The following is a 24772-nucleotide window of genomic DNA, read 5'->3' as shown; positions in this document are numbered from 1 at the left end:
ATGAGGTTGCTCCTGGCTCCTCTGAAAACTGTTTTGTCATCAGACTTGAAGGCAGCTTCCTGGGCTTTTGGTAGACAGTGTACCTCCCTCAGCATTTAGCCTGGACTTCTAGTTGGGGTGTGAGGTGACTGTTCTTGAGGTACCAGTGTCATTTACAGTAGCCAGTGACTGATGAGGCGTATTCCTTGAGGTCTGTGACTTCTCTGTTTGTGGCGGCCTCTGAGCACCTTCCAGTTAGTCCGTTCAAAACAGTTCTAAGGCATAATGATTGCCTCATTAGCCCATATAGTGATGTCCCCTTGACTGGTTTCTCCATTTTCAGCAGCGATCAGTATGCCGGTATTAACATTGTGGAGATATGGCCAGAGAGGCCAAGATGAGGGTGTCAGGCTTTGTAAGTACTGCATCTGTCTGTATAAACATGGGCCATTCTGTTTATTCCCCTAGTGGCCAAGGCGACACGCTGGTGGAGTTTGGGTAAAATGTCTTGCAGGCTAACATGATTGTAGTTTCCTGCAATTGTGAAGAAACTATAGCCAGCACCTGATCACTGACTGTCTGAGTCTGCTGCGAGATCCTCTACCAGAGGAGGATGACCAGGTCGTTTCCTGTTGTTGTTCTCACATGCTTGCAATGGGATTTGAGTTGGGTCACAGCACCAGTTAAAGAGAACCTCACCTCTCTGGTGGAGCAGAACTCACAATGATTTAGTGGGGCTGTGGCTGTGTTACTGGATAGGTAAATCAGCTCTAGATTAAAGGATCAAATCCCTTCACTGCTGAGTGAGAAATTGAATCTGATGTAAACATCTGTAGAAGTGACCTCTGATGAATAAAATAAACCCAAATGTTCCACTGATGTGAGTTTGTGATAAAACTGTTCTGCCTGTACATAAGGACTGTCACAAACCTGCAGCATCACCAAACGGAGTGACACTGAAGTTCAAAGTAAATTTATTATCAAAGTACATATATGGTGTGTCACCCTGAGATTCATTTTCTTGTATGCATTCACAGTAAATGCAAGAAACACAATAGAATCAATAAAAGATCCGACCCAGCAAAATGGACAACCAATGTGTAAAAAAACAACTATGCAAATACAAAGAGAAAACAAAATAATAATCATAAAGTAAGCAAGCAATAAATATCGAGAACATGAGATGAAGAGTCCGTGAAAGTGAGTCCGTGGTTGTGGGTTCAGTGGTGGGGCAACTAAAGTTATCCCCTCTGGTTTAAGAGCCTGATGGTTGAGGGCTAATAACTGTTCCTGACCCTGATGGGGGTCCTGAGTCTCTTGTACCTCCTTCCTGATGGCAGCAGCGAGAAGGGAGCATGGCCTGGATGGTCCTTGATGATGGATGCTGCTTTCCTGTAGACGTGCTCAGTGGTGGGACAGGCTTTACCCGTGATAGACTGGGCTCCATCCCCTATTTTTTGTAGGATTTTTCATTCAAGGGCATTATTGTTTCCATACCAGGCTGTGATAAAACCAGTCAATATACTCTCCACCACACATCTACAGAAGTTTATCAATTTATTACATGATATGCCTAATCTTTGCAAATGTCTAAGAAGGTAGAGGTGCTGTGGTGCTTCCTCCATGATGGCACTTGCATACTGGACCCAGGACAGATCCTCTGAAATGATAACACCAAGGAATTTAAAGTTGCTGACACTTTCCACCTCTGATCCCCCGATGAAGACTGGCTCATCGACCTCCGGCTTCCTCCTCCTGAAGTCAATGATCCACCCCTTGGTCTTGCTGACATTGAGTGCGAGAGGTGGTTGTTGTGGCACTCAGTCAGATTTTCAATCTCCTCCTTATCTGCTGATTCATCACCACTTTTGATTCGGCCAGTGACCGTGGTCTTATCAGCAAACTTAAATATGGCATTGGAGTTGTGTTTAGCCTCAGTCATAAGTGTAAAGCGAGTAGAGCCGGTGGGGGGGGGGGCGTGGGTGGTGCTAAGCATGCAGCACCTGTGCTCACGGAGATTTTGGGAGGAGATGTTGCCTATCCTGACTGACTGGGGTCTGCAGGTGAGAAAATTGAGGATCCAGTTGCACAGGGATTTATTGAGGCCAGAGTCCCAAAGTTTTGAGGGGATGACAGTATTGAATGCCGAGCTGTAGTCAATGAAGAGCATCCTGATGTATGATTCTTCGCTGTTCAGATGTTCCAGGGTTGAGTGAAGAGCCAATGAGATGGCATTTGCTGTTGCGTCAGTAGGCAAATTGGAACGGATTCAAGTTGCTTCTCAGGTGGGAGTTGACGTGCTTCATCACCAACCTTTCAAATACTTCATCACAGTGGATGTTAGTGTTACTGAATGATAAATATTGAGGCAGGTTACCAAATTCTTCCTAGGCACCGGTACAGTTGAAGCCAACGCCTTCCTGGCATAATTTACATATTACTATTTAACTATTTATGGTTTTATTACTATTTATTATCTATGGTGCAATTGTAACGAAAACCAATTTCCCCCGGGACCAATAAAGTATGACTATGACTATGACTAAGCTAGTTGATCAGCACAGGTCTTTGTTACTCAGGCAGGTATCCCATCTGCCCTGGATGCTTTCCATGGGTTCACCCTTCTGAAGGATGCTTTCTTGCGGCCTCGTAGACTGAAATCACGGGGTTGTTAGGGCTGTGTGAGTTCGTGAAAGTGCCTCCATGTTTTGATGCTCAAGGCAACATTTAGTAAGCTCTGCAGTGATCTCACAGTGCAAGCTGTGCTCCGCCTGTGCTGCTCCCAAAACTCCAGAAGCTTCACAGCAACTGTGTTGGTCAACGTATCATTGAGTAACTCTGGAATAGTTCAAGAGAGAGTTGGGGTCACCAATGTAGAATTTTGTGAATAAAACATGAGTCATTTTATGTGTCAACAAAAGCTGCAGCCCTTTACTTCCATTATGAACAAATCAAAATTAGTTGCTTTACACTGACGCACTTACATCAGACAGTCTCCTGAAGTGAACATAACTCAATGAGGGTGTTTGTGAATCAGGTAGAACAGTTTTTATTGTGAACGCTACAATATAACTCAAGCACTGACACAGCTGTCAAGCATCCTTCAGTGGTTCAAGTTTGGTCCAGAATTGCCACTTCACATGACTTTCTGGAGTTTGTACCTGGACTTCTTGTATTTAACTTGGTTGCTAGACCTGTATGCCACTGATCTATCCCTCAGCAGATTGCAGATCTCTTGGTTCATCCAGGGCTTCTTTGTTGTCCTTAGCTCTGGAGCCTTGTTCTTTAGCCTCTGCCCGTGTGTAGGTAGGAGAGGGAGAGCCAAGTGCTCAGATTTCCCGAATTGAGGGAGACATTCCTCATTGTAGTATAACAGTGAATGAATATGTTGGGATCCTTGGTGCTGAGAGTGATATGTTGATAGCGATTGGGCAGAGATTTCTTCAAACAAGCCTGCATGAGGTCCTTGTCAAGATGTTGGGGTCAGGGTGGGCTGTTTCTTATTTGCTGATGGCCGTACCTTGAGTGCCTGCTTAACGTTGCCTCTGGAGGCATGCTAGCTGTGGATGGGATCAAGGATGAGAATTCTCGCTCTCTTAGTAAGAATGGTTGGCACTTAATCATGAGATGTTCACAAGAGTGCGACAAGATCTCAACAACTGAAGAACCCCCATTGTTTTCCTCAAGCCTTAGGCAACTGAGAATGAGCTGTGAATACTGTGGCTACGCCTACACTACACCGGATAATTTTGAAAACGCCGGTTTCAAGTAAAAACGGTAGACGTCCACACTAAGCTTTTTTCAAAATATCTCTGTCCACATTCGACGGATATTTGGGCAAATCTCATCCTACTGGGCATGCGCAGGACACACAGAAAACAAGTGAAGAGGAAACGATATACTTGGTGCGCGCTTGTCCAGTTACAGAGTAGAAAAACTTAAAAGGAATTGCTCTTGGCTCTCGCGCAGGAGGACTTAAAACTAAAAAAAACATACTGGAGCATATGCCGGCAACCGACAGGGAGTTCACAGACAGTATAACCCGGCTGACGACAAACATTGAAAAACTGACTAACTCTGTTGCATTAATAAAGCACCTTGTTAAATGTATAAAACATATCTGCATCAGTGTTATCTTGTATTTCCATACAATGTTACATTAGGCTGTTTCACATCTATTGTCAGAGAAGTACTTGCATAAATAGGTAAACCACCTTCATACAAGCAAAGACAGAAAACAGGGCAAAGTGAGTATACTTATTTATTCAGTAAGCTATGGGTCAAAGTATTTGGTGAGTACATTTCTAACTCTTCTGGCTTCAGTCTCGTTGCTGTCTGTTCTGAAATGGTTAGGTTCTGCGAAGCACAGAAACAAATATCGCTGTGATGATTGTACGCTCTAGTATCAATTCTTTGGCGACAATAAAGTAGTAATAATAATAACAAGAATAATAAGAAGAAAATAATGAAGTGTTGCGCTGTCGCCATCTGTTCCGGCACTTCATGACAGCGGTTTTAAAAAGCTCCAGTTACCTCTTACACACTGCAATGGATATTAGGCGTTTTCAGATTTATTCACTCTGGAGACTGTTTCTGAAAATCTCCGTTTTCGGGGGCTGAAAACGCCATCTCAGTGTGGACAGAAGGTCAAAACGAAGAGAAAAAGCTGCGTTTTCAAAATTATCCGGCGTAGTGTGGACGTAGCCTGAGAGTAAATAACAAGATCTTGAATTCTTCAGTGCATCCTGTTTTGATTGTCCAGAGCTACACCTGACCTCCAGTGTTCTCTTTACGGAGCTTGCAAGTTCTCCTGGTGTCCAGGTTTGTTTTCTCCTAAGTGCTTCAGCTTCCTTACAAATATCTAAAATATGTAGGGTCTCTGTAAAGAAATGGAGGGGCATGGGTGAAAGGGAATAAGTCGCAGAGGCACAAGGACATTCTGAGAGGTGGAATAGACTAATGGTTTTTTCCCCCTGCTGGGAGCCAGTGTGTTGAATAAACTCTGTGACCTTATAACATTAGATGAGGCTTGTTTCCAGACAAGGTCTTTAATTCTCATTTTCAAACATACAACATAGAACAGTACAGCACAGGAAAAGGCCTTCAGCCTACTATATTGTACTGAAGTAAGTCGGCCAATGACACCTGCAGGTAGACCCCCTCTGTTGTCATGTGCCTGTGGAAGAGCCTCTTAAAAGCTTCTATCCTATCTTAAGCATCACACACAAAATGCTCGAGGAACTCGGTAGGCCAGGCAACATCTATGCAAAAGAGTAAACAGTCGATGTCTCAGGCCAAGACCAGCTTGAAACATCGACTTTTTTTTACTCTTTTCCATAGATGCTGACCGGCCTGCCGAGTTCCTCCAGCATTTTGTGCGTGATGCTTTGGATCTCCAGCAGCTGCAGATTTTCTCTTGTCTATCCTGTCTGATAGGTACCCATCCTTTCTGCTGGGTTGGTGACTCCGTCCTTGCCCAGTGACATTATTCAGCACAGTGAAATGAGTTGGCGGAGAGGGAACAACTGCTCAAGGTTATTTGAAAGAAAGGATGGTGGGGGGGAAATAACACTCCCCCCACCCTCACCCCCACCCCCACCCCCGTCTGACTGTCTCCCCACACACACACCCAGATACTGTCTATAAGGTCAAACTGCTAATTAAGTGGGCCAGCCATGTTGCCATGGTTTTTAAAGGGCGGGGGGGGGGGAGGTGATGACAGGCGGCCTGACAGCATCTGTGCACTCTGAGCTGCTGGGCCTGGCAGACTGGGTCTTTAGTGCTCTGCTTAGCCGCAGCCATAGTAACCAGCGCGAAGAGGAGGGTCAGCCGGAATTACCTGTGGAGGGGGGGGAGGGGCGAATGCGAGCCAACAGACTATGCGAGGAATGTTGGATTTGTAAGGCTGCCTTACGACTGCATCTGCCCGGATCCTACACCCGACCTCATCGGCTCCATTGTTTCAGACGCAGAGCCGGGAAATACGCACAGGCTGGGCTGGCGGTAGAGCTCGGAGCTCTGCAGTTCATTCACGCTCCGGCGCCTGCCGGTGACATGGTGCCTCTGCCCGTAAGTGGGATGTTTAAACTCTCCCGATCAGCGCCTGTCTGACATGGTAAGACTGACTCCACTGATAAAGCTCGGCCAGTGTGCTTAACTTAGCCCCATGCTGTCTTTGTGTCCTTACTCTTGTTGGCTCACTCCGTTAAATAGAAAACTGGCTGACTGGTAGATGTCAGAGGGTGGGGGGGGGGGAGGGATCCTTTTCAGGGTGGCTGCTGGTGATTGATGGAGTTCCCAGTGCTCATTAATTTAGACCACTTTTCACGTTATACAGGAGTAATTTGGGTGAAAGAACTGATGGCATTGTGGCCAAATTTGCAAGCAGTAACAAGGTAGATAGAGAAACAAAGTTGAAAGTACAGTAAACTGTATTAAACAGGTAGTGTGGCTGAGGCAGGGAGTCTACAGAAGGAGATGGGCAAAGAAGTGGCAGGTGGGATACTGAATAGCGAAGTGTGAGGTTATGCACTTTTGTGAGAATTAAAGTGTAGAACTGTTTTCTAAATGGGGATAAAATTCAGATATTGGAGCTGTAGAGGGACTTGGAAGTCTTATTTCAAGATTCCCTCAAGGTTACCTTGCAGGTTGAGTCAGTAGTAAGGAAGGTAAATGCAATGGTAGCACTCAGTTTGAGGGCATGTGGATATAAAAGCGAGGAAATACTGCTGAGGATTTATAAGGAGCAGGTCAGACCACATTTGGAATATTGAGCAAACATGGGCCCTGTACCTCAGGAAGATTGTGCTGGCCCTGGAAGGTTCACAAGAATGATCCCAGGAGTGAAAGGATTAACATATCAGGAACTTTTGATGTCTCTGGACCTGTACTTGATGGTGTTTGGAAGAATGAAGAGGAATCTCATTGAAGTATACAGGATACTGAAAAGCCTGGATAGATTGGACAAGAAGAGGATGTTTCTTTTAGTAGGAAAGTCTAGGATCCAAGGGCACACCCTCCGAATAAGGGGCATCCCTTTAAAACTGAGATGAGGAGGACCTCCTTCAGCCAGTGGGCAGTAAATTTGTGGAGGCCAAGCTATTGTATGTACTTAAGGCAAAGGTTGATAGGTTCTGGATTGGTAGAGATGTAAAGGGTTATGGGGAGAAAGCAGGAGCATAGATTTGGAAAAAAAAATCAGTCAGTGAATGGCAGAGCAGTGTTGATAGGCCAAATGACCCAATTCTACTCCTATATGTTAGGTCTTATAGATTGTCAAATACAATGGTTTGTTTTAAATATCAGTTCTAGTGCTGGTTGTCTGGAATTTAATCTTCATATAATGTATGTAATGTATAGAGAGAGCGTCAGTTACCTATCAGCAAGTTTTGTTTTAGACCACAAGACATAAGCCACTCAGCCCATTCTCTTGCCTTCTTCCTGTAACCTCAGACATTGACTAATCAAGAACCTATCAACCTCTGCCTTAAATACACCCAATGACTTGGGCTCCACAGCTGTCCATGGCAACGAAATCCACAGGCTCACCACCCCCTCGCTATAGAAATTCCTCTTTATGTCTGTTCAAAATGGATGTCCCTCTACTTTGAGGCTGTGGCCTCTAGTCGTAGACTCACCCAGTGTAGGAAACAATCTTTCCACATCCACTCTATCTGGGCTTTTCAATATTCAATAGGTTTCAATGGGATTCCCCCCCCCCCCCACCATTCTTGTAAACTTCAGGGAGTACAGGCCTAGAGCCTCTCATACGTTAACCCTTTCATACATTAACCCTTTCATTTCTGGAATTATTCTTGTGAACTTACTCAGGACTGTCTCCAATGCCAGCATATCTTTCCTTAGATAAGGGGCCCAAAACTACTCACAATACTCCAATGTAGTCTAACGAATGCCTTATAAAGCCTCAGCATTACATCATTGCTTTTATGTTCTAGTCCTCTTGAAATGATTGCTAACAATGGCTCTGCCTTCCTTACCGCCAACTCAACCTACAAGTTCACCTTTAGGGAATCCTGCATGAGGACTCCCAAGTACCTTTGCACCTCTAATTTTTGAATTACCTCTCCATTTAGAAAATAACCTATGCTTCTAAAGTGCATGACCATACATTTCCCTACACTATATTTTATTTGACACTTTTTTGCCCTTTCTCCTAATGTCCAAGTCCTTCTGAAGCTTCCCTGCTTTCTCAACACTACCTACTCCTCCAACTATCTTCGTATCGTCCGCAGACTTGACCACAAAGCCATCAATTCCATCATCAAAATCATTGATGTGTGAAAAGCAGTCCCAATATCGACCTCTGCAGTGACACTAGTCACTGGCTGCCAACCAGAAAAGGCCCCCTTTCTTCCTGCCCTAACATTTTTGTTTTGGCTTTCACTTCCCCAGGAAAGGCCTGACTCCTACCAGATGCATCCTTATTGCAGGGTGGCTGCTTCAAATTTGAAACCCCCCTTTGCTCTCTCGTTCTTTAACCAGGCCTTTGTCCTTATCTTCCACCTTTGGCTTAATATCAATTGCTGTGGACCTGTGAAACAGTGGAGGTAGACAGACTTGCTCCTTAGAGAGTGTCACAGACTTGAAATGAGGAATGGCCTTCTGCTCCTGTACAAGTATTTATCGAGGCACAGGATAAATACCCGTTGTCATGGTTCATTATGGTTGATGGTCTCCCTTTTGCTTGGTTGAGTTGGGGTTAGCTCCATTACTCCGTTTCAATACATGTGTCAGGGGTGCATCTTGTTAGCTTTGGGAAGTGTGACGATCTCTGAGCTGGCTCTTACCCTTGGGTGATTGTCTCCAGCACACATTTCTCTTGTTTGAGTACATTTTTTTGTATTTTTCATTTCTTTATATCTTTCATTTTGGTTCTACAGAAAACTGAGTTTATTGTGATATTTTGTGTAAAATAAGTTCTGGTTAATGATATTGTGTGTTAAAATACATACTGTTCTCCACACTACAGAGAGCTGTATGAACTCTCAGACATCCCACCCTGCATTTCAGGGAGGTAGCATCATCAATTCGCAGGAGACTCCCGGAACTTCCGGGAGAGGTGGGATGTCTGAACTCTGGAGATGTATTACAATTCAGGGACTCCCTCACAATTACCAGGGCAACAGTAACAAACCAGAAACCTTTTCTAATCTTGGAGCATTCCTGAAACGGAATTCCATGCTGCTGAAAAGTGACATTACACTGGTGTGTTTAAATACCCCTTTTAAAGTAACCCAATGGAAGTGGATTTCTTGGCTTTGCTTGGAGTTGTTCATCTGACTGGCTTGAATCAGCTAGTGCAGTTGTGGCCCTTGAGACATGGGGCTGGTGTGCTCTTATGTAATACTGCACCAGCACAACCGTGTATTGTGTGGGTGGGGGGGGGGAAGAAAGGGGAGTGATCTACTGACTTCCTGCTTCCATAATAAATCCTAATACTACAGTTTGAATAGGCTAGGACTTTATTCCTTGGAACGTAGAAGATTGAGGGGAGATTTGTTAGAGGTACACAAAATTATAAGGGTTATAGGACAGGAGTAAACCCAGACAGCAAATCTGGGTGAAAGGTGAAAAGTTTAAGGGGAACATGAGGGGAAACTTCTTCCTCATCTCTTACTACGCCCACATGTTGGCCAGAGTCGTGAGAGTGTGGAATGAGCTGCCAGTGCAAGTGGTGCATGTGAGCTCGGTTTCAACGTTTCAGAGGAGTTGGGATAGGTACATGGATGGTAGGGGTATGGTGGGCTATGGTCCCGGTGCAGGTTGACAGGAGTAGGCAGTTTAAATGGTTTGGCATGGACTAGATAGGTGAAGGGCCTGTTTCTGTGTTGTACTTTTCTGTGATTATGAACTGCCTTCTGTCTAGAGCATTGTGAAGTATGCTATAGTAAATGAGTTGCAATTGTAAAAAGTGCAGTGATTCAAATGGAGCAGCGACAAACAAGGTTAATGGCCAGAGCATTCAATTGTAGTGGCATTGGTTGATGGGCAATTACATAATACTAGTGATGTGGGACCTTTCACATCTCCCTGAGAAGGTAGGCCGACGATTTGAGAGACATTTCAGTGGAAGGGTAGCAGGGGTGCAGCCTCTTGATTCTGACTGTGCTACTTGTCCACACTGGCATAACCACAGAGCACACTTAGCTCCACTGCTTTTACTGGAAACTGTTTTCATTCGAGTAGTGAAATGATTTAATTATCACATGCTGTTCTTCTGAATCCTTTTGCAATGGCTGTTTTCTTTTTAGGGTTTTAAAAAATTGTTAGGACATGTCCCTGGTCAGTTTACAAATACAACAGAATTTGCCAAAGACACAAAGATCACAAGATGTAGGTGTAAACCTAGGCAATAGGGCAATGTTTCAGGAGAGCCAAACAACAGGTAGAGGTTTAAAGGAGGGCCAGGATAGGTAGCTGGAGTGTAAGCACCTGGAATTCATCAGGGATCAGGCTCAGACCAATTGTCATGTTGGAATGTGGGCGTTATGGTGAATATAGAGTTGGAGTAGGTTGTAGAGAGAAGGAAGGGTGAGCAATTAAATTGAAGTTGGGGGAACTATGAGCCCATGAAAGAATAGTGGTACGAATGATGGCTGAACACAATAATGCAAGTGAAATACATTTCTCCCAGTATTTGACAATCTTAGGGTGTCTCAACTTTGTAAAACATGAGAAAGTCTGCAGGTACTGGAAATCTGGAACTCCTGATGAAGGGTCTCGGCCCAAAACGTCAACTGTTTACTCTCTTCCATAGATGCTGCCTGACCTGCTGCTTTCCTCCGGCATTTTGTGTGTGTTGCTTGTAGTGTGAAGTACTTTTAAGCGATAATTGCTCTTGGAATGTAAGAACATGTCAAGATCTAGCTGACAGAAATGATTGGATCCTATGGTTTTATAATAGAGACAGAAAATGCTGGAAGTACTCAAGCAGGTCAGGCCACATCTGTGGGGTCTTTCACTGTCAGTGTTTCAGATGGCCAACCCATTGACTAGTTTTTGGATTTAGTTGAAGGGTTAGTATTGGCAAGGCCAATAGAAGAACACTCCTGTTTCCTTTGGAATAGCACTGTGTATTTTTTTAATGTAAACTTCCTTGAGAAAGCACATGGAACTTCATTTAAATACAGAGGCAGAACTTGGAATGACTAATAGAAGTCAGTGGGAGGATTGTGTGTCTGCAGTTGGCAAACCTGTCTCACCTGTACTGTAAAATATTGTGCTAACCACTACACTACTGTACTGCCCCACTGTAGCATTGGGCAATGAGAGCAAAGTCTGGTTAAGTGAGACTTCGGTCTGATGGCCCTTCCAGTGAAAGAATGAAGAGAAGCTCCCTGAGGAAATGTGACAAGTTGTGGGTGCCATTTTGCCAACTCCCATCCAGCTAATAGGGTGATGTTTAGCTTCAGATTAATTTAAATTTTCCACTAAAGGATTCAGACCGATTTCCTTGGTTCAATGATTGGGAAACTACAGATTTGAATGTCAGTGTTACGTGTCCAGTTGCACTTTGCCATGGAGCAGTTTTGATGAAGTTGAGTACAGAGTGGGTGTGCCCATGGAGTGCAGGACCCCTCACTGAGTGACCACAAGTGATCTGGAAGCTTATTGACTGCACTCAAGTAGAATAATTTCTGTTGACATTTTGAAAACGTGTTTGATCTTGACCTCAGTTTATAGCCTGGATCATATCCAAGTGTTGCCAATTGGAAAGGTTGGCCCTCAACTTCCCTTTAAGTCTTTCTCCTCTCACCTTAAACCAACACCTTCTAGTTAGAGACTCTCCTACACTAGAGAAAAGACAGTGACTATCCACCTTCATTACACTTTACTCACTCAGTAGAGTTTAAAAAGTTCTAGTTTGGTCTGGTTCGCTAACCAGCCATCCACCCTCACACTTATCTCCTCCACACTGCTGTTCTCTCGCTTCCCTCCCTGCACCAGCCTCTTCTCCCTTGCTCTCTCCCTCACTGACCTTCGCAAGTCTTGTCCCAGCACACCACCTGCCCCACAAACTCAATCCATTGCTTGCTTTCCGGCCCTGTGAGAAGTCCCTATCATTGCTGAGCACTGCAGTTTCCTCTAGACAGCTGGGGATGGCAGCATTGGATGTGGAGAAACTCCCATCCCCACCCCTGTTCCTGGCTATACACCGACTCAGACTCCTGAAACAGACTCTTCACCAGCACATCAATGGAATCTCTTAACTCATGGCCATACGGCCTAGAGCAGGAGCATTTGTGATGTATTGAGAAGTCTGAATGAATGCATGGGGAGCCTGCAAATAGCCAGAAGCAGAATGCTTTCCCAAGTATTCCCCCTTTTTTCTGTGATCAGATCTGTTGGTCACACTTGCCACCTCAGAACACAGGGTGGCCTGACAAACTTGACCATGATCTGGAAGCCACAGAGCTGGTCTCAGAAACAAATCCAATTAACTGCCTCCAAGGAAGAACTGCACATTGTACAAACCAAATCCAGCAGGGAACACGGTACATCTGAGACTGGGATAGAAGTACTGATCACCTTCATGGAATGATTTCCAAGTGGAAATGCGTCTCCTATGTGGCCGACTAGGGTTCTTTACAGGATCAGCCTTGGGCAAAGCCTAGCACTTTAAGAACTGGGATTGTCTGTACAAAGGGGTTGTGCAAACCAATCCCTGGATTTGATTGGAGACCCAAGAACCTGCAGATGCTGGAATATGGAGCAACAGCAATCTGCTGGAGGAACTCTGTGAGTCAAACAACAACTGTATGTGGGGGAAGGAATTGTCAGTTTTGGGTTGGAACCCAATGCAGTGTTTCGACCCAAAACAATGATACCTTTCCTCCCACAGATGCTGCTTGAATGACTGAGAACTTCTAGCAATTTGCTTGATGCCCTGGATTTGATTCCCTGCCCGATGTGTTTTTCCCACCCCCGCTCTATGCAACGCCTAGTGAGTTCCCAAACAACAGATGCAGCTCCCCCCCATGCATTGTTAATCCAGCTGCTTGCTAAACTGAGGGCCTGCTGAATGGTTTATGTGGCCAAATGGCATTGTGCACCAGGAGCACCAGCACCTTGGGAAGGCTGATTGTTGCAATAAAAAGGAGCTTTGATGACTGTCTTTTGCTGAAGCAGCCTCATCTGACTGTTTTGAGTTCATAGCAACAAACAATCTGCTGGTGGAACTCAGCAGGTTGAGCAGCATCTGTGAGAGGAAAGGTATTGTCAACATTGAGTCAAAACCCAGCATCAAGGCTAATTGTTTCTCCCCCCACTCCCACACAGATCCTGCTTGACCTGCTGAGGTCCTCTAGCATATTGTTCATTGTTCCAGATTCCAGCAACTTACAGTTCACAAAGTCTGAAGTAAATTTGTTATCAAACTAGGTATGTCACCATGAGTCATTTTCTAGTAGAATGATGAAATACAATAGAATCAAAAATTACAAAAATTGACAAACAACCACCGTGCAAGTGCCAGCTGTAAATACAAAAAAAATCATAATTCCAGGAACATGATTTGTAGAGTCCTTGAAAGTGAGTCCATAGCTTGTGGGAACAGTTCAATGATGGGGTGAGTGAAGTTTAGTGAAATTATCCCCTCTGGTTCAGGAGTCTGATTGTTTAGTGGCAATAATCTTTTCACTGAAAGTTGAGTGTCTTTAGAATTTCCTCAAGCACAGTGTTTGAATATTTTTAAGCCAGAGGTAGAGAGCCTGAAGGTAGACAAGTTACCTGGATCAGATGGACAACACTACAGGGTCTGAAAGGTAGCTGAAGAGATTGTGGAGGCATTAGTAATGATCTTTCAAGAAACAGATTCTGGAATGGTTCTGGAGGACTGGAAAGTTGCAAATATCACTCTGCTCTTCGATGGAGGGACCCGAAAAAAAAAAGGAAATTATGAACTAGTTAGCCTGACTTCAGTGGTTGGGAAGTTGCTGGAGTCCATTATTAAGGATGAAATTTCAAGGTACTTGAAGGCACATGATAAAATAGGCCAAAGTCAGCATGGTTTCTTTAAAGAGAAATCTTGCCTGACAAATCTGTTGGAATTCTTTGAAGAGATAACAGGCAGGCTTGACAAAGGAGAATCAGTGGATGTGGTTTACGTAGATTTTCATAAGACATTTCATAAGGTGCGGCACACAAGGCTACTTAAGATTAGAACCAATGGCATTACAGGAAAGATATTAGCATGGATAAAAATTGGCAGGAGGCAAATAGTCAGAATAAAGGGGGCCTATTCTGGTTGGCTGCCAGTGACTAGTGGTGTTCTGCAGGGGTCAGTATTGAGACTGCTTTTCACATTATATGTCAATGATTTGGATGACAGAATTGATGGCTTTGTGGCCAGGTTTGCAGACAATACAAAGATAGATGGGGGCAACTAGTATTGAGGAAGCAGGGAGCCCGCGGAAGAACATGGATAGATTGGGAGAATGGGCAAACTGGCAGATGGAATGTAGTGCAAGGTCATGCACTTTGATGGAAGGAATAAAGGCAAAGGCCATTTTCTAAACAGGGAGAGAATTCAGAAATTAGAGGTGCAAAGGGTCCTGTGAGTCTTCATGCAGGATTCCCTAAAGTTTAATTTACAGATTAAGTGGTGATTTATAATATAAAAGCAAGGGTGTAATGCTGAGATTATCCTTTATTGTCGCCAAACAATTGATACTAGAACGTACAATCATCATAGCGATATTTGATTCTGCGCTTCCCACTGCCTGGATTACAAATCAATAGTAAATATTAAAAATTTAAATTATAAATCATAAATAGAAAATAGAAAAATGGAAAGTAAGGTAGTGCAAAAAAACCGAGAGGTAGGTCCAGATAATTGGAGGGTACGGCCCAGATCTGGGTCAGGATCCATTCAGCAGTCTTATCACAGTTGGAAAGGAGCTGTTCCCAAATCTGCCCGTATGAGTCTTCAAGCTTCTGAGCCTTCTCCCGGAGGGAAGAGGGACAAAAAGTTTGTTGGCCGGGTGGGTCGTGTCCTTGATTATCCTGGCAGCATTGCTCCAACAGTGTGCAGTGTAAAGTGAGTCCAAGGACGGAAGATTGGTTTGTGTGATGTGCTGCGCTGTGTTCACGATCTTCTGCAGTTTCTTCCGGTCTTGGACAGGACAACTTCCATACCAGGTTGTGATGCGCCCTAGGAGAATGCTTTCTATGGTGTATCTATGAAAATTAGTGAGGGTTTTAGGGAACAGGCCAAATTTCTTTAGTTTTCTCAGGAAGTAAAGGTGCTGATTTTATAAAGCAGTGGTCAGACTGCACTTAGAGTATTGTGAGCAGTTTTGGGTCCATTATCTACAAGATGTGCTGGCATTGGAGAGTCCAGAGGAAGGTGACGAGAATGATTTCAGGAATGAAAGGGTTAACACGAGGAACATTTGATAGCTTTGGTCTTATACTCACTGGAGCCGGGGGGGTGGGGTGCGGAAGAGTGTGGGGGAAGAATCTCATTGAAACCTTTCACTATTCAAAAAGCCCAGATAGAGTGGATGTGGAGAGGATGTTTCCTATAGTGGGAGAGTCTGTACACCTCCCTGTCCCTGAAGAGCAAGCACCTCTTGTAATCTAAATATGGTCTGTGACCTCTCTACTTTCACCTCAGTTCGAGACTGCTTACTAAGTAACTGCAGATGCAAAAACAAACCATTTAAGGTCTCCCCTCCTCAAATCTTACAGCTCCGGTGGGGGGGGGGGCGGGAGGGGAAGAGAGGGAAATCACCTACCATAAGAACTTGACATTTCCTACTAACCTGTTACCTCTACAAATATCCTCCTCCAAATCCCAATGACTATTGGAAGGTCTATAATAGACAGTCCTGTTAACATACCTCCAGTATGTCCTCTGAGCATTGCGGAGAGATTTTCTGATGAGCAGTGCCATCCCTTTAATTCCTCATTCTCCATGTTTAAAACAATGCAACCCAACTGCTTTGAGCTGCCAGTCCTACCTCTCCTGCAACCATGTCACTAATGACTGTAACATCACAAATCTACAGACAGATTGATGGCCCAAATTCATCTGCATTATCTAGTACAATACTCCTTGCATCGAAATAACAACTCAGAACGTTAGTCTCACCATACCAAACTTTCATTTTCCATCTTTGCTTGTAGTCTTAGCATCTAATTTCTCCACAGCCACTGTTTCCCAACACCTACAACTCTAGTTTAAGCATTTTCCACAAGGATATTGGTTTCCCTTCAGGTCAGGTACAAAATGGAACATGTGCAGGTTACACCTGCTCAATGGTCCAAACATTTCAAGGCTTCAGCCCTGCACCATTTCTTTAGCCACATGTTAAACTGCACAACCTTCATACTTCTTTCCTTCTGAGTATGTGGCACAGGTAGCCAACCTGAGATCACTACTCTGGGGGTCTTATCTTTAAACTTACACCCAACTCCCTGAACTCACTTTGTAGGGCCTCATCACTTTTCCTGCATGTTATTGGTGCTGCTGTGATCCACAACCTCTGACTGCACACCCTCCCACATCAGAATGCTATGGACTCAATCCTAGCTATAGGAACCTGGCAGCTGGGAGGCAATATACCTCAGAATCTCATTCTCATCCACAAAACCTTCTGTCTGCACCCTTATCTAATGAACCAACTATCAATACTGCTCATCTTTCTCTTCCTCGCCCCCCCCCCCCCGCCCCAAGCTTCCTTTCAGGAAAAGATCCAGATTCAGCACCAGAGACTTCAGTGGCTTTCCCCTGCTTTATTGTCTCCTCAACACCATACTTGTCAGTGAGGACAGAGGTACACTGCACTGCCTTCTCCCTCTTCTGACAGAGACTCAGTTACCTGCATTCTGCAACTTAGACGTAACTGCCTCCCCAGTAACACCTGTCAGTTAACCCTTTGGTCTTCCAGCACCAGCTCCATAACAATCTGTAAGGAGAGCATAGATCGTACTCAGAGACACTGGAGAAATCTTTGACTTCCCACATCCTACAAGTACAGTCAGCCCTCCTTATCCACGAATTCCGCATACGCGAATTCAACCAACTGCGAATCGAGAAAACCCGGAAGTGCTCTTCCAGCACTTGTTGTTTGAGCATGTACGGACATTTTTTCTTTGTCATTATTCCCTAAATAATGCAGTATAACAACTTTTTTACATAACATTTACATTGTATTAGGTATTATAAGTAATCTAGAGATGATTTAAATTATATGGGAGGATGTGTGTAGGTTATCATGGATCGGGATTAAAAAACACTTAAGTTCTCTTACTAAGTAAGTCGGAACAGGTACATCCGGTATTATTTAGTGTCAGTCAAATGTTTGTCTTAGTATGTATTTTACCTTTCTACACATATAAAACGTATGTTTCAGGGCCAGGCTCGGGAACAGAAATTCCCGTGTTTGATCCAGTGACAGACTGCTCCCGAGTGCACTCTCCATCCGTGTCTGGTTGATGTGGAGGATCAAAAACCCAAAACCCCATAATTAAATCACTGTGTTGCTTAGTAATAATTGTAGCTTTTCTCACTTTATCCTTTAAAGTTGTTCCGATCATTGACCGACTGTAGCCTAACGCTTTTCTAATGACCAATGGCGTTTCACCTCTTTCTGATCACTTTATTATTTCCACTTTATTTTCAATCATGATCATGATTATTTTTGTGAACAGAAACACTGCGGATTCAGAGCTCCGCTGCCGGGTCCTAATGTCCACCGCACTGAGATAGGTTAAATAAGGTCTGGGGTTCTGGTGGGACTCAAGGTCCACCGTATTGAGACAGATTGAATAAAAGACTTGAGCATCCGTGTTTTTTGGTATCCGCGAGGGGTCCCGGAACCAATCCCTCACGGATAAGGAAGGCCGATTGTATACTATTACCCTGATTGCCATGTCCACTGCTCTAATTGCAATAACAAAGGAACAGAATTTATAGAAACCCCACCTTAGCCTGTACTTACTGCTTCCGTCACTTCTCACCAAAGCCTCAGCTGCCCACTTGCACAATAGTAGTTCTGCTTGAGCCCGTCTTCTTTTTATAGGCTACTACCCGAATGGCTAATTACCCATTCCATTATCAACTACAATTTGCAGCTGTGCCCCTTTGATTGTGCTGCTACCTGGAGGTTTGTGGATGATGGGACTCTTTGTATGTTTTATGTGGATTCCATCACATGTTGGTATTCAAAGGAACAAGCAAGCGGATAAATTAGCAAAGGAGGTAACTGGACGAGCAGAAGTGGACGTTCCTATAAATTACGGTAAAGGAGAAATGAAAAACAGTATTAAAAGGAGCAGGAGAGAGGAGGTGATAATATCGAAATTGAGGTTTGGGCACAGAGGATACGTTGTTTTTTAATGAAGAAACAATAATGGGAGGTGAGGTGTGAGTATTGTAATCAACAAGAGATGGTTGAGCATGACATCAAGAAAGGGGATGGTTGATTTTAAAGTTATCATGGAATAAAATACAATTTAACATTAGCGATGTTTTGCAGAAGGGATCACAGAATTACTGCTTTAAGTAAATGGTGCAGTTCCTTTAGAATATGGGTCCTTTTTTAAAGAAGTTGATACCAATATATTTTTACATAGGATTTAGATATCTTCACCCATACTCCAGTTCAGAAGATGGCAATAATGCACCTTAAAGCTATTTGCCAATGAAGACGAAGAAGAAGAAGTTGTTTGTGGATGAGAGCGATTGGGCTTGGAGCAAAGGACTGAGTCTGTTTTTGGGAGTTTTCTCTCAGACAGGAAGGAGGTAGAGATGGCAGGAAGTGATGGAGAAGATGGATGTAGCGAACGGGAGGTGGTATTGGGTGATAGGAGTGGTATGGAGGAAGGTGAATGGCCAGCTTCTGGGAAACGGGATAATAGGCAGCTGATTGAGGATTGTAGTGGCTTGTCATCCAGTGATAGAGGCAAGAGGCAGGATTTAAATAAAAGAAGGAAGGAAAAGTTTAAGGTTTTTTTGAGTGGACCTGTTTCTGCTATCAATCCAATTAGACTAAGGATTTGAAAAAAAACATTAGGAGATATGGGAGCAAAACCTTTAAGAGATTGGGCACTGTTAGTATATTGTAAAGATCGTAAGTAATGTGATAAGTCTTTGGGGTTAAAAGCTGTGGGCGGGGGGGGGGGGGGAGGGAAGTAACACCAAGTAATTAGACCAAAGACAGTGGCTTTGGGGAGAAATCTCTGGAGTTGCCTCTAGACGTATCCAGGGACCAAGTTAAGAATAATTTAGTCCAAGGAAAGGTTGTGGATGCTAAACTTTGAAAAGGGTTTAGTGGTGGAGCTAGAACAGATAGTTTAGGTTGTTAGGTTTAATTTAGGTTATATGACTTATATGGTTGTGTACTGCCCCCTTTGAAATGTTTTCAATGCCAGAAGATCATGTAGCAGTTGTGTTTAAGGGTAAAAATTGGTGTGGTAGATATGGTGGAAAACATGATTTTGTGGAAAGGGTGTTAAGCTAAAATGTAGCAACTGTGGAGGAAAACATAGCTCTGCTTATGCAGGGTGTCCTATATATAGGAAACTGTGGAAGTTCAGTGTTTTTGGGGTTCTAATATTTTTCTGTCCGTCATTTTTTTGGGGTTTTTCTTTGTGTATGTCTGCGGAGTCAGAATTTCAGGTTGTATACTGTATGCGTTCTCTGATATTAAATGGAACCATTGAACCATTGTTTGGGTGGAAATGGGCATATTATATGCTGAGACTTAGCAGAAATTACAGAAGACAGTGTCTATGGGACCTATTAATATCCAAAATACAGATAGTTTAAACACTGTGTAAAGTGCATGATTGTATAAGGAAGGATCTCTGATTGTTAGTAAACTAAAGTTTGTCACTTTCATGGCAGATGTGGTAAATTGTACAGCACAAATTAAAAGTAAGATAGAAATAATTAAAGTTATATTAATTAAAAGCTACAGAAAAACATACTAGAATTAAAAGACTTAACTCTACAAGGAGGAGTAAATAATGTTCAGACTTCAAAGGAGGGTTGTTAAAGGTTTTTCTAAACTTACAATGGAATGCTAGAAACCTTTTAGCTAGTGGTCAAGAGTTTAAGAAACTTATTGAAAATTTACCAAATAAACCTGATGTTATATGTGTACAGGAAACCTGGTTGAAATCTTGTTTAAGTTTTAAGATACAAGGTTATGTTGATGTAAGATGTGATCAGCAATGGAGGAGGAGTGGCTACTATTCTCAAAAATGGGATTGCACGTAAAGTTAGGAGATTGGGATTGTTTATGGGTCAATTGTGGTGAAATTTAGGGAAAGGATAGTAAAGTTAAGGTAATAAATTTTTATAACCCTTGTAAAAGGTTCACACCTGATATATTGGAAAGTGTGGGTGGAAGTGGGTAAAATAAGGTCATATGGTGTGGGGATTTTAATGCTCATGGCACTACATGGGGTTGTCGTGACACAGAAGCGAATGGGATAATGGTGGAAGACTTTCTGGAAGAAAAGTGTGTGCTTGAATGATGGGCAGGAGTACACAGATAAACCTATTTAACAAATAGTTTCTGCTAGAGATCTTACATTGGTATCTGAGGATATAGCAAGTGTGTGTAACTAGGAAGTATATAATGATATAACAGTGGAAAATGATCATTTCCCCAACATCTGTATAATGGGAATAGATGAATATCAGAGGGAAGGCTCTCATGTGCCCGGATGGAATTTTAAAAAGGAAATTTGGGATGTATTTGATGATTTATGTGGAAGTAGATTTCCTGATCATTTGGTTTTGGAGGATATCAGGTTGAGTTATGATACTTTGTGTTCTGTACTCAATAGCTAAGAAATCAATTCACAGATTGTTGGGAGATAATCAAAGGAGAGCTGCTCCCTGGTGGACAGATGAACGTAAAAGAGCTGTGAAGGTGTGGAATAATGCTTTTTAGGAAAGTTGGGCAGCATTGCTCCTGTTCATCTTTCATACAATATAAAAGAGCTCAAGCTGTGGTTAGAAAAGTAGTGAGAAGGGCAAAGAAAATATATTGAAACACATACTGAGTTAGTATTGAGAAAGAGATCCAGGTAGGGGAAGTTTGGGATATGATACCGAAAATGGGGGTAGAAAACTTGATGTACTACTAGTTTTGTATGGTAGGGAGAAGGTTGCAGTTACTGACTCAGAATTATTAGCTTCACTTATCACCTTCTAGCTTGTCCTCCTTCCTCTCCCCCGCCATCTTTTTCTGGCATCTTCCCCCTTCCTGACGAAGGGCCTTGGCTTGAAACGTCAACTGTTTATTCACTTCCATAGAAGCTGCCTGACCTGCTGAGTTCCTCCAGTATTTTGTGTTTTGCTCTTGATATTCCAGAGAATGGATATTGGCTGTCATTTCACTTTGTTTGTGAAAATTGATTCCTATTCCCCTGGCATTCCTGTCTCAAATGCATCAGAATCCAAAAATTGGGAGTATGATGGATGAAAGTACACCACAGTGGTGAAATGCTTTTCTTGAGAACAGCCAAAGATAGAAGTGTCATTGTATTCCTGTTATTCTTAGTCTAGCAGGAAAATATTTACCAGAAAGGGGTGTTTTCCATTCCTTAGAATGAAAAGTGTTTACTGCCGGTCTGAGACACATGGGCTTGTTGGTTGGAATGATTTCTTTGCCAGTCAACATTCAGAAAAGGTATCGAGCCAATTAGAGTCAAGTTCAATCCTTTCATTGAATAGTAGTCCAAGGACTTGGCTTCAATGCGAGACTTTCTGCATATTCCACGCCTCTTCTCTCCAGCTTTCCGCTTGGCTGAATTTCTTCCTTTTATTGTTTGGCTCCCTCAGGAAGGGCAAAACGATGGATATTGTAGCACAGAAAATTCTGAGGCTGATGTGGCGAGGAGCTTTCTGATGAAGATCTTGAGAAATTCTATGAGGTAACAGCAGACCTACCTGTCAGTCCTCCCCTTCCCTAATCCTGCAGGTCCCCTTCCAGCATCAATGCATCTCCTCACCAACCATCTGATCAATGGCTGGCTGCTGGTGTCTTTGACTACCTAGATGTTAGCCTTTTGTCTTCATCTGTGGTGTTGTTTTTGAGTGTCTGCAGTGTAAGTGATCTTGATTGTCTTCTGTTGTTCCTTGGTAACATCAACAGCACGGAACAACTGAGGTATTGGGCTCATGTAGTAGTATAGTACATCTTAGTACATCATGTGGTAGTATAGTACCCACTAAAGGAAAATTAACAGTAATGCGTTTATCAATAAAGAGAATTTCTCAACATAGAAAAGGCGCTGGCATATGGCTCTACGTTTTATTAAAATCCTTTTCTTGTGCAATAAGTGACATTGACAAGTTGGTATTTACTGTTATTATTAGTTTCACTGTACCCAGAAGTTACCAATTATCCAGCCAGTCGAGATACAGAGGTGGTATCTTTCCATCCTCCGCTGGATACTGGACTTTTAACTTCATTAACCACACAGGCAATGGGTATGTAGCCAAGCTAAAGTTGCTGGAAGAGTTCAAGATAATTCTAGTTAGCTTCTTTGGTGCTGGTGATGTGTGATACAACTGTATAATTAAGCAAAGTGATTGGCCTTTATAGACGAGTCTGCAACAGGGATAGTGAAGAGGCAGGAAAGCTGGAGTACTGCCTGCAAGAAAGTGAATCTCAGGGTTGTAAATGATGACGTATACAGGATGTACTTTGATAATAAATTTACTTTGAACGTTGAACTTTTGGTGCAGTGCTTTGGGCATGACTTGTTTCCTTGTTTCCCTAACAAACACAAAACTTCCCTTAACTTTAAACTGGTAGGTTTGATCTTGCGACCTGTGTGATTCCCGGTTTGTAATGACAAAACCATCTGACACACAGCAAACACACCACTGGGCCCAAAGCCCAAAACCTGTTGGTCTTCCAGCACAGTGTCTGTAAGGGAAAGCTGCAGACGGGAACAGCCCAGGGTGCAGGAGTACGTACCAGCAGATGCACTGAGTCTCAGTGCAGCCAACACTAACTCTCTGTGGGAAAGGACCTCTGTACAGTCTCCTTCTGCTACTGCACAGGCTAGGGCAAAGCTGGATGGGAAAACCCCCAAGTAATGAAAAGGGCACACCGCCCCAGGGGGCTACATGAGGTACAAAGCGCTACGTTTGTTTGCCTATCTTTTTCGAAAAATAGGAATTGCCCTTCTGTCTCTTGTTCCTGGCTCAAAACAGTTTTCCTGTCATTACACATCTTGGTCTCCCTCTTGTTGGTGAATTTCCTATTCATGTCCTTCTAGTCCACAGCAAGTCAGATAGTTGTCAGTGTGGGTCGTGAAAACGACAACCATCACCCCTTTTACATTGATCCCTCTGGGGAGATCCATTTAAGAAATCAGTTGGATCTTATCTCAATGAGCCAGTATTTGAACTTTCTAATATTAAATCACCAAGCACGGAAACTCCCCTCACCCGCCCTCCCCGAACATACCATGGCACCAAATATATTTACAATACAACACTTCACAAATACAAGTACGGACATTTCACAGCCTTACCCCCACATTCCTTCAAGACGAAGGCCCACACACTCCACGACACCTATACTAATCCCACCTACCAGCACTTGGTCCATAGCTTTCTATGCCTTAGTGATGCAAGTACTTGTTCAGATGCTTTTTAAATGTTGTGAGAGTATTTGCTTTCACCACCAACTCAGACAGTGTATAGATTCCAGCCACCCTCTAGATGAAATAAAATTCACCCTCAGATCCTCTCTTAAGTCTCTTGCCCCTTTACCCTCCTTAGCCTCAGTTTAGATAACTTGTGCATGGAGAAAACTTCCCTGCTCCCTCAAGGTTTAAAGTTCAAAGTAAATTTATTATTGAATTGGTATATTATTAAATATGGTATATGTCATCATATACAACCCTGATATTAGTTTTCTCACGGGCATACTCAAATCCAATAACCATAATAGAATCAATGAAAGACCGTGCCCAAAATGGTGGACAACAAACTGCGAAAATACACAAAAAGAAAGAATTAATAAATAAGCAATAACAATCAAGAACAAGAGATAAAGAGTCCTTGAAAGTGAGTCTATAGGTTGTGGGAACAGTGCAGTAATGGGGCGATTGAAGTTGAGCGAATTTATCTCCTCTGGTTCAAGAGCCTGATGGTTGAGGGGTAATAACTGTTCCTGAACCTGGTGGTTTGAGTCCTAAGGCTCCTGTACCTTTTTCCTGATGGCAGCAGAGAGCATGACCTAGGTGGTAGGGTCCCTGATGATGGATGCTGCTTTCCTGTGACATTGCTGCTTGTAGATGAGCTCAATGGTGCAGAGGGCTTTACCTGTGATGGACTGGGCCTTATCTACTGTTTTTTTTGTTGGATTTTTCAGTTCAAGGGCATTGGTGCTTCCATACCAAGCTGTGATGCAGCCACTCAATATACTCTCCACCACATATCTAAGAAGTTTGTCAAAGTTTTAGATCTCATGCCAAATCTTTGCAAACTCCTAAGGAAGTAGAGGCGCTGCTATGCTGTCTTCATACTTGTATCTATGTGCTGGGCCCAGGACAGGTTGCTACCAGGATCCCTATCAGCTGAAGGAAACAAACGTTTTCTGTCCTTTCTCGAACTATTCAGTATCTCATCTACTTTTGAATCCTTCTGCGCTCCTTGTTTTACTTTTAACCAGAGACTCTGCTGTAAGACAATCTGTACCTTTGAGTATCCTGAAGACCAGTTACCAGTGACAAAGGAAGTCACTGCGTGTGTAATCTAGTTCCTGTTGTAGTTTCTACATCGCATGTTGTA

At 43.2% G+C, this 24772-nt stretch overlaps 1 protein-coding gene across 7 annotated transcripts in view; it reads left to right on the top strand.

Moving 5' to 3' along the window:
- Positions 1-24772, top strand: part of shroom2a (shroom family member 2a) — a 249094-nt gene that overhangs the window by 142749 nt on the left and 81573 nt on the right. Inside the window, exon 2 of one of the 7 annotated variants that reach the window (XM_063051094.1) lies at positions 21803-21894. The exons of 5 other annotated variants lie outside the window; for them this stretch is intronic. In XM_063051094.1, coding sequence (XP_062907164.1) covers positions 21869-21894 — 26 coding nt within the window. In that variant the 5' untranslated portion in view covers positions 21803-21868. Of the gene's footprint in view, positions 1-5876; positions 6095-21802; positions 21895-24772 lie in introns of those variants that run through there. One more of the 7 variants, XM_063051096.1, reaches the window with a different exon arrangement.

The sequence above is a fragment of the Mobula hypostoma genome, chromosome 6, assembly GCF_963921235.1.
Source record: "Mobula hypostoma chromosome 6, sMobHyp1.1, whole genome shotgun sequence".
NCBI classification, from domain to species: Eukaryota; Metazoa; Chordata; class Chondrichthyes; order Myliobatiformes; family Myliobatidae; genus Mobula; species Mobula hypostoma.
Note: the sequence above shows the minus strand (reverse complement) of the source record. Positions and strands in the feature narration are given on the sequence as shown.